Source organism: Corvus brachyrhynchos, unplaced genomic scaffold (assembly GCF_000691975.1).
Source record: "Corvus brachyrhynchos isolate BGI_N302 unplaced genomic scaffold, ASM69197v1 scaffold80, whole genome shotgun sequence".
Classification (NCBI taxonomy): Eukaryota; Metazoa; Chordata; class Aves; order Passeriformes; family Corvidae; genus Corvus; species Corvus brachyrhynchos.
Window position 1 is genome coordinate 3292676 of NW_008236769.1, and position 15586 is coordinate 3308261.

General features: G+C 36.1%; 1 protein-coding gene across 1 annotated transcript in view; it reads right to left on the bottom strand.

The window, feature by feature from the left end:
* Positions 1–15586, bottom strand: part of SLIT2 (slit guidance ligand 2) — a 262238-nt gene that overhangs the window by 80521 nt on the left and 166131 nt on the right. Inside the window, exons 8-10 of the mRNA XM_008645128.2 lie at positions 15555–15586; positions 15032–15043; positions 13028–13166 (exon numbers count right to left, since the gene is read on the bottom strand). The exon at positions 15555–15586 is cut by the window's right edge and continues 120 nt beyond it. Of these exons, the coding sequence (XP_008643350.1) occupies positions 13028–13166; positions 15032–15043; positions 15555–15586 (183 nt within the window). The remainder of the gene's footprint in view (positions 1–13027; positions 13167–15031; positions 15044–15554) is intronic.

Below are 15586 nucleotides of genomic sequence, written 5' to 3' on the forward strand. Positions count from 1 at the left end.
AGACTGGGAATGAAGAACACCCTGTTGTCTACAGAATCATTTTTACTTTAAATCATACAGATGGGGTACAAGATACTAAGTCCTCCCAGTAGAGAATGGTAAAAAAATACACACCAAGATGTGCTGCACCTAAATGCATGTAAAGGGATCAGAGATATATAAAAAGTATTTTGTAATACTAAAATAAAACAAAACATGTTGCTTAAGAAAACATGAATTTGAATATGGAGGAGCAAATTAGACATATATTTTATAATTAAACAATCAGAACATAACATCTTGATTAAGTAAATATGGATGACAGAGTAGTACCTTTAGCAGTTAATTAATCTATACTTTTAATTCCACTATCTACTAATTTACAAAAAGTCTTGCAAGAAGGTTGTCAAGAAATCCCAAAAGAATTTTACTACAGAGAGAAAGTATAAGCAGTGCAATGAGTCTGATGTATTGCACAGATGCTGATTATACATGGTAATAAAATTGACAGCTCTTCTTTGCATTTTCCCCATCTGCTTTTAAACTAAATGGCAAAAACAGCTGTCAAAAACCCAAAAAATAGATTTCAATGATGGGATTGAGTGCAGCTCCTGAATCTGAAGAACTGCAATACACAGCCAACACATCTCTCATCACATGCAACATCTGCCAGATTCTGGGGTTTTTTTGTTTGTTTGTTTTTAAAATAAGGAAACAGTAATGATCTCCCTTGCTGGAGGAATCCTTGAGGCTATTAAACAAAGTACCTTTTTTCTCTCTCCACAACTGTGCCTCTAGAGTGCTTAAATCCACTAAATGTCACTCCTAGCTTTAGCAGCAGCAGAATTCTGTTGAAATCTGTGATATCATCCACATCTAACAAAACAAAAGATGTATTTTGAATGATTAGATTACTTGCATTTCTTACTTTCAGAATCTAATTCTGTGTATTAATAAATCCATTTGACAGTTTCCTAAATATTTGTATATAAAGAATCACTGTCAATGTTGCCCTAAAGCTTGCCAAACTGTTAACATCCAGTCTAATTGTTCTATCAAATATTTCCTCAGGGGATTGATTTTAAATGACAGATGACTTCTTCAGCTGCATTACATGAAGAAAGTAACAAGAATTGCCATTCTAAAGCTATTAAACAATTCATTGAATTTACTCAAAAGCAGGTCTCAAACCTGCATTTCGTTACAGAAAGGGCCATCTCATGCTCTGAACTCTAGAGCATCACTAATGATGATGGGCTTGACATCTCTCCATTGTTACAGATTCAGTCTATAGCAAAATACACCACTTGTTAAAGAATTATTTGGTTAGCACTTTGGCTTCTGTCAGTGTGGCTCCAGTGCAATTAGCCTGAGCCACCCAGAGTCAAGTTAGTCTCTCTAATTAGCCCATTTTTGATGAGAGTTCTTATACTAGCAAACCTAGTCAAGCTGTTCAGATAAGTGTTTTAAATTCACAAAAAAGTAGATAAAATCCTGCTACACTCTTGACTCATCACAAGTATGATCACAAGTATGGATCTGTCCACCTGTTCTAAAAGAGCAGAAACACTACCTTGAAAATCTCTCCACTGTGTGAGACCAACAGTGTGACAGGAGTTTACCTTCTAAACAATATGTGGTTTCACACTACAAATGTGCCATAAAAATAGAAGTTTTTTAACTGAGAATATGTGGTCGCTTACTTTAGCATGTATTTAGAAATGTAATTGATGAAGAAACATTTGAATGATAACTACCGAGAAGTCAGTATCCACAGTTTCTTTTGAAATTACTTCACTCCCATAATTGCTGAGGAAAGTGAAGAGCCATGTGTAAAAATAAAATCTAAGATTAACAACACCTTTGGAGTGTGGCACAGCTGTCAGAGATCTAAGAGGGTTTTTCTGGAAAAGTGACATGGGCCTTCTCCAGCTTCCCTTCACAATGTATAAAATATTCATTTATTCCATGCTTGAGTTATTTTCTTTCCCTTGGCAGCAACAGAGAGGTCCATCAAGGTGCCTCTTCTACTTAACACCCACGAGAAAATTGCACAAACCCCCAAGAGGTGGAATGGTGTTCATGCTGGCCAGTACCTACTGCTAGTGTCTGGAAACCAGCACTGGTTTCATGTGTTTCTTGTCTGGTTGTTGTGTTCTGTGTCTCTATGTTCTCTTGACTCCTGAAATTATCCTGTTGTCTGAATTTAATTAGTTTTCAAGATAGGACACAAGGGTATGAAGAAAGCCAAAGATGTGAACAATGGCAGCATAGAACACATGCTAATAAAGAACAGATTAGATGTTATACATACAAAACCATCTGACAACTCAAATGAAAAAGCTGGTTTTCCTGTTTTGTAAAAAGCACAAAGGCACACGATTTACAGTAATTTTCAGATTAGGAAGATATTTGAGTAAGAGCATGACAAATCATTTCTCTTGTGTGTGTTAAGCAGGAAGGATTAGCTATCCAAGTAGCAAAATCATCTATTTTTGAAGTAGTCAAATGGAATATGGTTTAAGTTTTGCCCAAGAAATATTAAGATAGGAATGCCAAATATAAGCCACAGGTAATTCAGTGAAATCTGCATTGGTAAATTAAATATATTAGGGTGAAGACATTAATACCTCCACAGATTTCTTTACCTCATTTTAATTTGCTGAACCTTTATTCAATACTCTGCATTATGGATAATGCATTTTTTGTTATTTACATGTAGTTATTCTGTGTTTTTATGCATATATAAAAGATGTTTAGATTTTAGCAAATTTCTAAATTTTTGATTAAGCACACAAAGCAATTTTATATTGCAATGGGCATAAACTCTGCTTTAACTAAGAAATAATGACCTTCCCAAGATCACAGAAAAGCACAGCAAGAAAACTGTATCATTGACAGATGAACAGTCTAAACAGAGGTCAGTGAGTGACAAATCATAAAACCTTTCTAGTAAAATTATAATATAGTATTATTTTTATTTTCATGAAAAGATTTTCAATGTTTATGGCCTTATTTGAGATATTTAGCCAACTAGAGAGGGTAAGGGACATTTTTTAAATTATCATGCAGAACATGGAAAACTTCAGTCACAGTGTATATTGATACTAAAATTTTAGTTTCATGTCAGCTATTTTGCAGCAGATATTTTCATTTCATTAGGAACCTTTTTGGTCCTCCTCCATATGTAAAGCTTATGAATTCTCATGAACTCTTATGAATTCTCATGAACAAGCATGTAAGCAATACATTATAACTAAATATTGCATCTGAAGATTATGTAGTATTATTATTTGATATAAGCTTTTGGACATAAAAATGCATTAAATTTTATCAAAAACAGAAGCAAAAGTTCTAGATTTCAGTGAAAATTCACTATGTCTCCATAGTCCAATGGTGTAAATCTGATTATCTGGTCCAATGCATTAGCCAGGACTGATCTTGAAAACACTGGTCTTAGAAACCTTTGGGAAGGGAAGACAATAAGAAAAGGTTTGAGGAAAAGGACACATGAAGTACAGTTGAAGAGAAGTTAAGAATATAAGAAAAGTTAATTTTAATATCAGGGCAGTGATATGAAGTTGCTCAAAAGTTTGGAGTGTTAGAATAAGAGCTGAGAAAATATTAGCCAGACCATATGAATTTAAGGGGCATTTAGTTACTTATGTATCTTTTAAGACACTTTATTTTAATCCAGCAATTTCTGAAAATTCAAAACCTGACAGTTTTCTGACTTCCTACTGACCAAAGTATGTATCAGTATTCATAAGCAAATGAATGCTATAACAATTAATTTAATTTTTTATCCATAAGTAGACATCATCTTTTCACTTGACAACTGCAAGTGAAGAGCCACGTGTGAAAATAAAATCTAAGATTAAAAGCACCTTTGGAGTGTGGCACAGCTGTCAGCATTTGTTATGAGAGCAATTAAGAAAAGATTTTGATAAAACACAGAAGTTGCAAAAAGAGCCATAAGAATGATTAAATTATTTTGAAACATTTTATAGTGAGACCAAAGAGATTTAGCTATTTCAGGTAACATCAGAAAGTTAACATATATTTTCTCAAAAACAGAAGACACAGTTATAGAGGATTCTTGCAAACTGCTAAAAAGCAATACAGTGTAAAGAGCAATGACTATATAAACATATGTATATATAGAAACAACTTGGAAAAACCCTTCTAGAATCTCACTGGATGTGCAAGATTCTTGCTGATGGCTTAACTGTTTAAGAGGTAAATCACATATATGAACGGAGATTCTAAGTCCTAAGAAGACTGATGTTTTGATTTAAACTAAAAAGCAAACACAAACCTAACACGGAAAACCAATCACCAATTTAATGTCTTGTAACTTAATGCATCCTCTCCACAGTATTCCTCATTCCTTTCAAGCTGCAAAGATACAGGGTTTGCTCTCATTTCTGTCCTGCTACATAGACAGCCAAATCATGCTTTGAGCTGCTAAAAATAGAGAAAGCTGCCTTATCACTGACATTTCAGAATTTTCCTGCTATGAGAGTCTTTAAACTGTCTTCAATAAACATGCCTAAACCCTCCCCAGGTGACTTTTCTCTGTAAAGGGCCATCCTTACAAGTACCTTTGCATCTTGATAGACTAGTCTCTCTGTTCAATTGCTACTTATTTAAGACTGTACTTTGGGCTTTTATCTAAGGATTAATATTAAAAGACAACAGAAATGGCGAAACTGTACACATGCCAACTGTCACTGGGAAAGATACAGACACAGAGCTCCCAGTACCCAAATAAAATTCCTCATGTATGCAAAGCACTTTCCCAGTGTCTGCAGTGTGAGCAGACCACTTTATCTTGGTTAAGTCCATTTGTCAAAATCAGTTCTGTCAGATCTCTTTTCCTCTTCTTTTTCTTTTTTCTCTCCTTTCACTTCCTTTTTTCCCCCTTCTCCTTTAATATAATCTGAGTGTTACTGTGAGAAGCAATCTCAGGAGCTTTTAATCCTGCTTAATTTCAAACACAACTCACAAAAATGTAGTTGAGTGCTTGGCATAACACACAATCATTAATCAACAGACTTATGAAAACAAAGTATAAGGAAAAATGAGATACAGGAAGATGAAAACGTCAAGAAAAATAGCCAGAAATCAGGATGGCAAGATAAGACAAGACTAAGAGAAAAAATTAGGAAACTCATGGAAAATGTAAATAATGTTGTCATGGAACAACTGTACAGTTTCTACTTTTGGCATTCAAACATTATAAAGCTCCATTCACATGAAACAAAAACTTTATCCTGAAAGCCATAGTAATAAGAAGTCAGGGGCTTTTCAGTACACTGGATTGTGAAGCTGAACTGTTAAAATTCCTGACTCTGATATGTTTTTTCATTTCACAAATTATGTGGTTTAGGGTCTTTTCTGCCCATTACAAAGACTAGAATTATCTATACAACTGTTCCTTTTTTAACAGTGGCAACCCTGCAGTCACCCTTTCCTCCAGCAAACCTTCCTCCTCCCCAAAACGCCATTGTAGTGACCGTTATCCTTCTGAAAAAGAAAAAGAATTTAATTAAGTCCTTCCTTTGACTAATAATTTTTTTTAATATAAAAAAGTGAAGGAACAATCAATTTAATTCCATTTCTTTTTGCTTAAATAATCACTTGTACAAATTTATGGACATCAGCACAGGTACTCCTTTCCCCCCCTTCCCCCTCCCCCACCCCTTAGAAACACTTATTGCAGGTCTATTTACTTTTGTTTATGCATAATATTACAGTAAGGAAAGAAGTTTAGAACCACTTTGACAGGTTGAGCCATGGAAGAGAAAACAAAACCAAAAGAATATAAGAGCAGCAGTTCACAAAGTTAGGTCTAGCTCATTAATGGCTTTTTGGCCTCCTTTGAAATAAGGGCCTGTCACACCATTCTGAGATAAGGTACCAGTACAATTAATAGAATTGCTGCTGGGTTGCTATTTGTACAGTTTCTCACAGTCTGTTTGAACACATGCCAAAAAAAAGTCTCTATTTGAAGGGGACCAGAATTATTTCTGCCGATCATTCAAAGATTTTTCAGAAGGTGAATCCTGAAATTGAACCAAATGAAAAGAGACTAACAGTGACGAAAAACTAAAATATGGAAGGAATGCCTGCATAGAGGCTGATAAATGCTATTGCCATTAGAAAGGCTGTAATTTCTAGCGCCAATTAAAGTAATAGTTTTGAACCTTAAGAATGACATTTAATGCCTTTAATACATGAACTGCATGACAAAGGAGGAAAGCACTAGGTCCATTAGGCCACTTAAGCTGCTTATGTCTAAGAGACTGAACATGCCAATGAAAGGGCATCCCCTAAAAATTTCTGTAAAAGGAGAGGGGTTTAAACAAAAAAATCTACACCAACTCAAATTATGATGTTTGAGACGAATTAATGAATAATGTACCAAGCTTTGCTTAAGTCTATGAAAAAAGGCTAAAGTAAGACATACAAAATAACAAAAGTTGGAAGACTATTTGTATTATTTATGGCCACTGTATTTTGCCTCACAATGTTACAATACCAACATTAAAATAACAGGTCTATGGGAAATATTTTAGGTTCCTGAAATGTTTCCTGCAGGTCACTCATGGTATGAAATCTATTCATTTGAACCAGTGGCAAAGGTACATCTGTGCACCCTTTTAATTGTTGTGTTTACTGTAGAATTCATAGGTGCACTAAAACTGGAGGAGTTTTGGTGCTCAACAAAATATTTCTAAATGTTTTTAAAATACAAATGGAATATGAACTATTTCTTTCTCAAATATTATCACATTGATTGGATAAATCCTGAAAAGTTTAGGTATTCTAATTTGGCTGTGAGTTTATTTAGATAATAAAGTAAGGATTAATTTTGCAGAAAGGGTGTAACAGGTACAGATGCAATTGTACTAAGTCAATACAGATTAAGAATTATATTTACTGACATGCGGAATACTTAATTTTGCTGAAGCTTTATCAAACAGAAGGGAAAAATAGAGGACACCACAGGTTTTATTCTCCTTCCATTTTCACTGGCAGCTACTTGGAGATAAGCAGTCCTGTTTCTGAAAGCATCTTCCCAAGAGGCACTTGGCAGACAATGCACTGCCTGCTGACTGCCTTCATGCAGTGGGAATCGCTGCTTCCAGCCAACTGACTTCTGTACCAATTGAGAAGTCAGGCAGAGAGTATGACAAAATCGTCTCAGCAACACCCTGACAGTCACCAGTAAATCCAACTACACTGGAATGAAACAGCATTTTGGCAACTGGCTCTGCCTCCTCCTGCTCCCGCCATCACAGAACGCCTGCTCATTCCTCAACCACTTCAGCTTCCAGTGCTATACTATTTTTCTTAGTGGTTTAGGCTATCACACCAAACTCAAGAGACAGGGAAGCTGCAGTGCAGTGCAAGCACATGCTCTCCCTGCCAGCTCTGCTACAAAGGTAGCCATCAGCCTGAAAGGACAGTTCCTAATGTCTTAAAACAGCATTCTGAGACAGTAGGGCTATCAAGGCAATGTAAAGTCACAGCATCAGTGTTAGACTAAACAGAAAGCCTTTTCTTGCACTTTTCCACAGAGAGCTAACTCAGAGCTTCAACATGCAAAATTTTACTCAATTGAAACTGCCAATGTATAATACTTAAGAAATTCAATATTCCATTTAAAGGTTCTTTATTTAACACACTATTTAGATACAAGCTAATTTATCAACCCCCTAGGGCAAAAAACACAAGCATACAATTGTCAACATGGAATATACACTTTAAACCTGCAATTTCATGGTATTTATCAAAAGAATAGAGAATAGCAACATTAGTAATACCACTTGGCTTTATACAATATTGCCCCAGACAGACTAACAATGTAATGAATTCAAAGTGTTCTTGTGCAGAAACATATCAGACAACATTTTTTTTTTAAACAAAGTTAAGAAATCAGTGTTTCATAGGGTACTGAGAAGTTGATTGAGGTCAGGGTTTCCACTGAGAGAAAGAATGGAAGAAACAGACAGAGAACTTGGCAAAAAATCACAAAACCGTGAGCATGTGTGGAAGACAAACTTCAAAATAAACTCAAGAAAAAAATAATGGAATTACAGATCTTTTAAAAGTAAATATGCATTATATTCTTATTAAAAATAACCTGCTCTCCATATAAGAACAAATAAGTAAGAGGCAGATACAGATGGAAAAACAAAATCTCACAAAAATAAGTTGTCAGATTTTAAATACCTCTATAAAGGAGGTTTGACAATAAAGTTTAATGTCAGCTGCACAGGAAAATATTATTCATATGAGATACAATAAAGAAAAGACAAAAGGATGGAAAGGTGTAAGCACCAGAGGAGTTTGGGTACCATGAAGTTGGATGAAGCACAATATAACAGGCTGGTGGTACTCAGCACTGGATTCTTCAAACACCGCTCATAAGCAGGGGAGAGAGGGCAGAGAAACTTGTTCAGAGCAAGGGAATTTGAAAGTATTGTGGATTTTTCTAATGTCCCTATCAATAAAGTATAAAATGTTCAGATGAAAATGCAGTAAAAGATTGACAAAAAAGGAAAAGTACTGAAAAGATTGGACAATAATTGGTGTAGGTAAATTAGAAGTATAATCCTAATTTTCTTGCAGTGTGCAGAGGAATCTGGTAGTATTACAAAGACGAGTGAATAAATAATAATTTGGCTGTTAAAGCCTGTACATCCTTCAGAAAACAACAGGGAGCCAGCACAATTCTCTTTCCCCCTCTGAGAACTGGGGAGCTCCTGCCAAAGCATGTGCTTAAAATGGTGATTAAGGTAATGAAGCCATGTGTGTGGGAACTGCGTAGTGGTGGTGGAAAAGCAGTGCTCACTGTACCCTTCTGCCTTGTGCTCAGCAACTACCCAGTATTCCTAATGCTGCCATGACAGCATGGGCTCATCTCTTCAAGTATTTACTGTCAGCTACCATCTTGGCATACTGACATTATCGCCTAAGAAATAATTGAAAAAAACAGATTATTTTGTGGGATACAATCATTCCTTTCAAACTAATCTCAAGGGATTGCTATAAGCAACAGTTGCAGAGGACTTCTTTAAAAGTGAAGCTTTAAAATACTTCTTATTGTATGATAACAATACTGGAATGTCACAATCTTCCAGCATGTTAAATTTAGTTAAAAGCAGAGAGGACTGAAGTCTTTCATAGAGCAGCTTTAAAACGTGACATACAACCTGATTCAATGCTAGAAATGTCTGTGGATGGGATAATAGGATTACTTTTACCAACTTCTTGTTCCTGACAAAATCGTAACAACTAGAAAATAAGCCTAGGACTCTGCAGGGCTAGTACAAGGTGCAACATGTACTGGCAGTTAAATAATGCAAGTGAGTATTAGGTTGCAAAAGGCAAATGAAAGAAAACTAAAATTCTGTTAATAAAAACCTAATGATTCACTGTCATCTGGAATATTGTATTCAACTCCGGTCATTGAAGGTAAAAAAAAATTACAAAACAAGTATTTCAGAGAAATAGGAGGAGATTAATTACAACATGGAAGGTTTTGGCATCAAAAAAGATTGAATGGAGTTAGAACATCAGAGAAGAGAAGAGATGAATGAAGATGGCATGCAAAATAGAAGGTGACAGGGCAAATTATGTATCTGACTGCATTTTCCTTCCCTCTACAAAGACAAAGGAACATTAATGAAACTTTAAAAAACTGTATTTTAAACTGGAAGAGTTTGAGCACAACTCCCTCCTCCAAAATTTAGTATCTTAACATGAAGATTTAAACATAGTAGGGTTTAAAGCAGACCGGATATTTAAAAGAAAACCCTTTTTTTCCCTGAAAGCTATGCAAATTTTCAAGTTTCAGAGCAACCCCAACACATATTGGGAGCAAAGAAAATATTTATGCTACTGGTATTTTATTTCTGAAGATGTAAATTTCTGTTTCCAAAATATTCTTTAGGGACAACTGATGTGGGCCACTGGCCAGGGTGGAGTGCTAGTTTAATCCAGAGTCTCAGACTCCCCTCACTTCGTTATTGGTAAAACCTTTTTCACTCCACAAACCACCCATTTTCCAACCTCTTCTCTCTCTCATTCTCTTTGATGCTATGAAGCTAAATACACCTCCCACCCATGAAAATCATAAGAAAACTATCACTAAGTATTTTCTTCACATTAAAGCAATGAGTATAGCATAAAGCTTTCTCCATATAACCAGCAAAATATATTTATTGTCAAAATTTATCTCCTCTTCAACGTACTGACAAGGAAGGAGAAACAATCCTGTGATTCTCATCAAATACTTACAAGATCCTCTAATTCTTCCACTCAGTTTACCCCTCAATTTCAGAACATTTCCTTCCTTCCTTCCTCCTTCCGTCCTTCCTTCCGTCCTCCCTCCCTCCCTCCTTCCTGCACTTTTCTCTCCTTACCTTCCACTCAACAGGGAAGTGTTATTCTCTCTATGATAAGGTCAGCCTACCACTGGCTCAAATCATATCTTGTATCATATTCTTCTTTCTGAGTCACTCAAAATCTATCACTGAAGTTCAGCTCTGTCACCACACCAACATTCACTGTGTGTGCACCTGTTTAACATAAAATGATTACTAAAATTTGATTTTTTAATGTTCTATATCTTCTTACCCCTCCTGAGCAAAATACTGTGATCTGCATTTTATTTAGCCAGAACCTATGAACTAGATACAGTAGAGAGAGGTAACAGATAGTTTACACTGTCTCAGTATGGACTACATACACTGTACATATTTATATGAGCACACATATCTCTATATTTTAATGGATTATGGATCTCAAAATGTGAAAAAACCTCACTCTGGAAACTGAATGATGCCTAGCCTAGCAGGAAACATTGAGCATCAGTTTGCAATCTGTTAAATGCCTATAATCTGTTAAATGTATACTGAAGGTGGTGTGACATGGTTACTTTTACCTTCCAGGACAATAAGCTGCTAAAGAACATAACATTCCATGCTTAAAACTCAAGAGCATTTCTTACGTATCTAAGAAAAGTATAGAGGAAAAAAAGTCAGTCTTTAGTGTCTGTAATCATTGGTTAGCTCCAGTGGTTAGCACCAGAAATATAGTGAGGAATATGTGACACATACTCCCTACTTCTTTCTTGCAATATTTTTCCTCCTCTATGCACATATATGCATATATGCAAGTAAAAACGTTGATATACAGTTCATTAAGTAAACAGTTCTTCCTGGCCACTGTGAGTGGATTTTATGAAGGAGTCACTTTATTTGGAAGCAGAGGGATTTTTCTGAGAGTGGTGAAAGGTGAAATTGTTTGTACTATACAGCTGAATGACTGTATTGGTTCATGTGGGGTCAGCCAGGTCAGTATTAACAACAGTAATAATGAACTGACAGATGTGATCATTATTCACATCCTAAGAAGAAACCAGGGTAGTTCCAACCCTATAATGTTCAAAACCACAGGTCAGATATTAACAAGCCAATTAAAATCTCATTGTGGAGCCCTAGATTTAAACATTCAAGATCGTCTTGTATCATCAAAATACTCACAAGCTTTTTATTCTGAAAATTTTCTCCAACTCATTTACTTCTAGTCAGACTCCACTAACCAGGTTGTTGTCACAGCTACTTTGCCACTATTTCCCTGGAGGGAACTCCCAGCTTCCCTTCCAAAACACTGCCCCTGCCGATCCCAGAAAAGAGAGATCTTCATGTTGCTGTTCCCCTACCCATCTTGTTAGCAAGCTCACCTTTTACTTTTGCTGCTCACCTGCACAGACAACAATGCAGCAGTAACTTTCCTGCTATGCCCACACAACCTCTCAGCCACATTGCTTTTGGAGACTGTGGGCCCTATAGCACCCTTGCTATGACTCTGCTCTGCAGTCAGGACATGGTAGTACTCTGCATATGACATGTCACAGGACACTACCAGTGTTCATGCTCTTCTGTACACAGATATGTGGCATTAACACAATGACTACATTTTACTCTTGCCTTCTCAGATTAACCTCTGAGGATACTGCTTTAAGCAGAACACTTATTATTGGTCGTACAGATTGCTGATCTTTCACGCAAAGATACGCCTCTCTAGTAGCAAGTCTGATGAATAAAGTGACTAAAGGTGAGTGGCACAGTTTAACCCCAACTGGCAACTAAGCCTCACAAAGCTGCTCACTCACTCATCCCCACAAAAGGATGGGGGAGAGAATCAGAAGGTTAAAACTGTGAAAACTCATGGGCTAAGACAGAGACAGTTTAATAGGTAAAGCAAAAGCTCCATGTGAAAAAGCAAAGCACAGAATTCATTTGCCACTTCCCAAAGGCAGGCAGGTGTTCAGCCATCTCCAGGAGAGCAGTTCTCTGTCATTGTAACACTGTCTTGGGAACACAAACGCCATCACTCTGAACCTCTCACCCTTGCTTCTTTCCCTGGCTTTATATGCTGAGCATGATGCCATATGGTATAGAATATCCCTTGGGTCAGTTGGGGTCAGCTGTCCCAGCTGGGTCCCCTCCCAACTCACTGTGCAGCCCAGCCTCCTCTGGTGGAATTGGGCGAGGAGCAGAAAAGCCTTGGTTCTGCGTAAGCACTGCTCAGCAGTTACAAAAACATCTCTGAATTATCAACACTATTCTCAAATCCAGAACATGGCATCATACCAGCTACTATGCAGAAAACTAACTCTATCTCACTCCAAACTAGCACAGAAAGCAAACCTGAAAGCAACAGGCTTTAGAGTCTGCAGGGAAAAGCCATTCACTTACAGAAGAGCAATATTCCCAAACTATTTTTAAACCAATTCAGAATGCAGTTTACTCATGAAATATGAGCAGAACATAAAAAAATAACTCATAAGATAGCATAAAGGCCTTAAATGCTATCATACACCCGCATATTCTTTTTTATATCTGAAGTTGAAGGTATATACCAAAATTCCTACCCTATATAAGGCATGAATTTATACAAATAACAAAAAACTAATACACAAGAAAAAAATGTTTTCTGTAAATTAATGGAAAAATGTCAGATTACACACATTTCAGTAATGGTTTCTGGAAGGTTTGTTGGGATCTCAGTAAGGCCTTTCCCACGACAGTCCACAATGTTGTTACTACAGGTGCATGCAGTAGGGCAGTGCAAGACACTGCAGGATGGAGCCATAAAGGACTGGTGACCTGCAAAGGAAAACACAACATTTCACTTTTTGCTAAATTTAAGGCAGAACTTCTAAAATAAACATTGTAGCCTATCAGTGCTTTCAGACTGCACTAATTTAAACACACAGTTAATAGTAACATGTTGATACAACCCAGAGAGGTGAAAGACAAGTTCACAACTATTGGGCCAGCACTACATAATTTTTCAACTTCTTAGCAATAACCATTCAATATCATCTCGTTTAAGAAGACTAAGTGTGATCCATTTTTCAGGTATATTTTATTTATTGCATGTTGTTAAAAACTAATTACTGATTTATTTAGTTTTCAGAATGTTGTATAGTACTAAAAAATGCATGTCAAGAGAAACTAATGAACTTTGCTACAGGCACTGAAGGTGACCTGCCAGTTTTGTTCTGTTCTGTCAATACTTATTTGAATATGGTCCTTCAGCTATGTATTGCTTATAGACAATTTTGGAGTCTTCGTTCATTTCATGATGTTTTCATTCAGTCACACAAAAATACATAGAAGTTTTGACTTTCACTTACTCTGTTTTAGCTCATCAGACTTCTTCCTCCCACAATCTACCATTCTTTCTAACTCGGGTGGATAATTTACATGAGTTCCCTCCTGATTTCTTAGTGCTGTATGTTAAACTCGACATTTTATATTGCATTTAAACTTAATAATTTCATATTTAGGTATGTTTTAGAAAGTAAAAACTGTATTATATTTTCCTGCAAACAGATAGATTGCACATTTTCAAATATATAATGCACTCATTCTTCTATCAATTTAATGATACAGAACAGTTGTTTTGTGATGGTACAGAAAGACATAAAGGGATGGGAAAGGCACAACAGCCTTTTCTTTCTCTTTTCATTAAGTTAGGAAAAGCTAGAGACTGTTTTGAAATTCTCAAGGAAAAAAAGAAACAACTTCTTTACTATGAAACCACAATTTAACTTAAGATCTCTCTCACAGTATTTAATGTCATATATTAATATAGGAAGGGTACATTGATAATGTAAGTTGCAGCCAGCGCTATTCCCATTTAAAACTTCATATAACAACTGTCCATGTTCTAAATTGCTGAAAAGATTTTGAGGCCAGGTTGGAAGGGGCTTTGAGCAAGCCTGTCTGGTGGAAGGTGTCCCTGGCCATGGCAGGGGAATTGGAAGTAGATGATCTTTAAGGTCCCTTCCAAGTCAAACCATTCTACGATTGTATGAGACAGACTTTTACAATATAATAACTTGATTTCACATTTATGTTTGTGCTACAAAAGTACAAACAGCTGCCAAATCTAATAACACATACTACTCTTTTTATACTATCAGGAAGGAAATGTTTCACCTACCTTTATTGAACAAAAATACAGTGATTCAGGGAGAAAATACGGTTATTCCCCTTCCTAATAATCAGCATTATAATGATCAAGTTATAAAACTGTTCTTGACACCCAGGCTCTGCAGCCATAACATTTACATGTAAGATATATGAAATTATCTTGTTAGGAAGACTTTTAAATGTACATAAAAGCAGAATTAGTGGCAAGAATACTGTTAGCATTTGCTGTGTGAAGGTGGCAGTGCCTCACACTTTGATGTCAGAGGCTATTTAATAAGGACAGAACACTGTGCTCTCCACAAAACTCTTTTTAAAACATGGATCTGTGCGAAATTTGGCATATTTGGCAATAGGCTTCTGGGAGTTTGCAGAAAATGAACCAGTAGGAGAAACCCTGTTGAACCACTGAAAAGACAGCAATATTGAAGCTGGTTTTTAATGTTCTTGGCAAAACTTGAAATAGTGGACAAAATTTACAGAAGATTTTCCATCTGAGTGTAAAAATATTTAAATAAGAAAGATAGACTTGCCTTCTTCCTCATCTAGAAGATACAAATAAGGAAAAAAAATTGAATAGAGAAAATGTGATTAGTAATGAACTGTTAGTCATTTCATTATTTCATATAAAAAATAACCTGATGTATTAAAGCATAACAATAAAATTCAGAAAGTTACTTAGGAATTCAAAATAGTATTTAAAAGTCAGAAAATAACAAGTATATACCTGTAAAGTTTTAAAAAAAAAATTCCTTACTACTAATGGCTTTATATTCTCAATCAGTACACATTTTATTTCATTTCCTGTACCTCTCCCCCTCAACTATACTTTTAGAAGTTTAGAAAATCTACGTCAATGCAATATTTACACAAAATTTGAGAGGACAGGAGCACCCCCACAAATACCTATAAAAATGATTAGGTTTTTCTTAATAAGCATTCATGCTTGGATTATGCAAAAGCTAACAACAGCCAACATGCAGTGCTAGCAGCCACCCCTGAGCTGTCAGTAGCGTGGCTCAGGCGGCCCTCGGTGGGCGAGCCTGTTTCTCTTACCGCTGCAGACACACTCGCGCCTCTTGACCTCG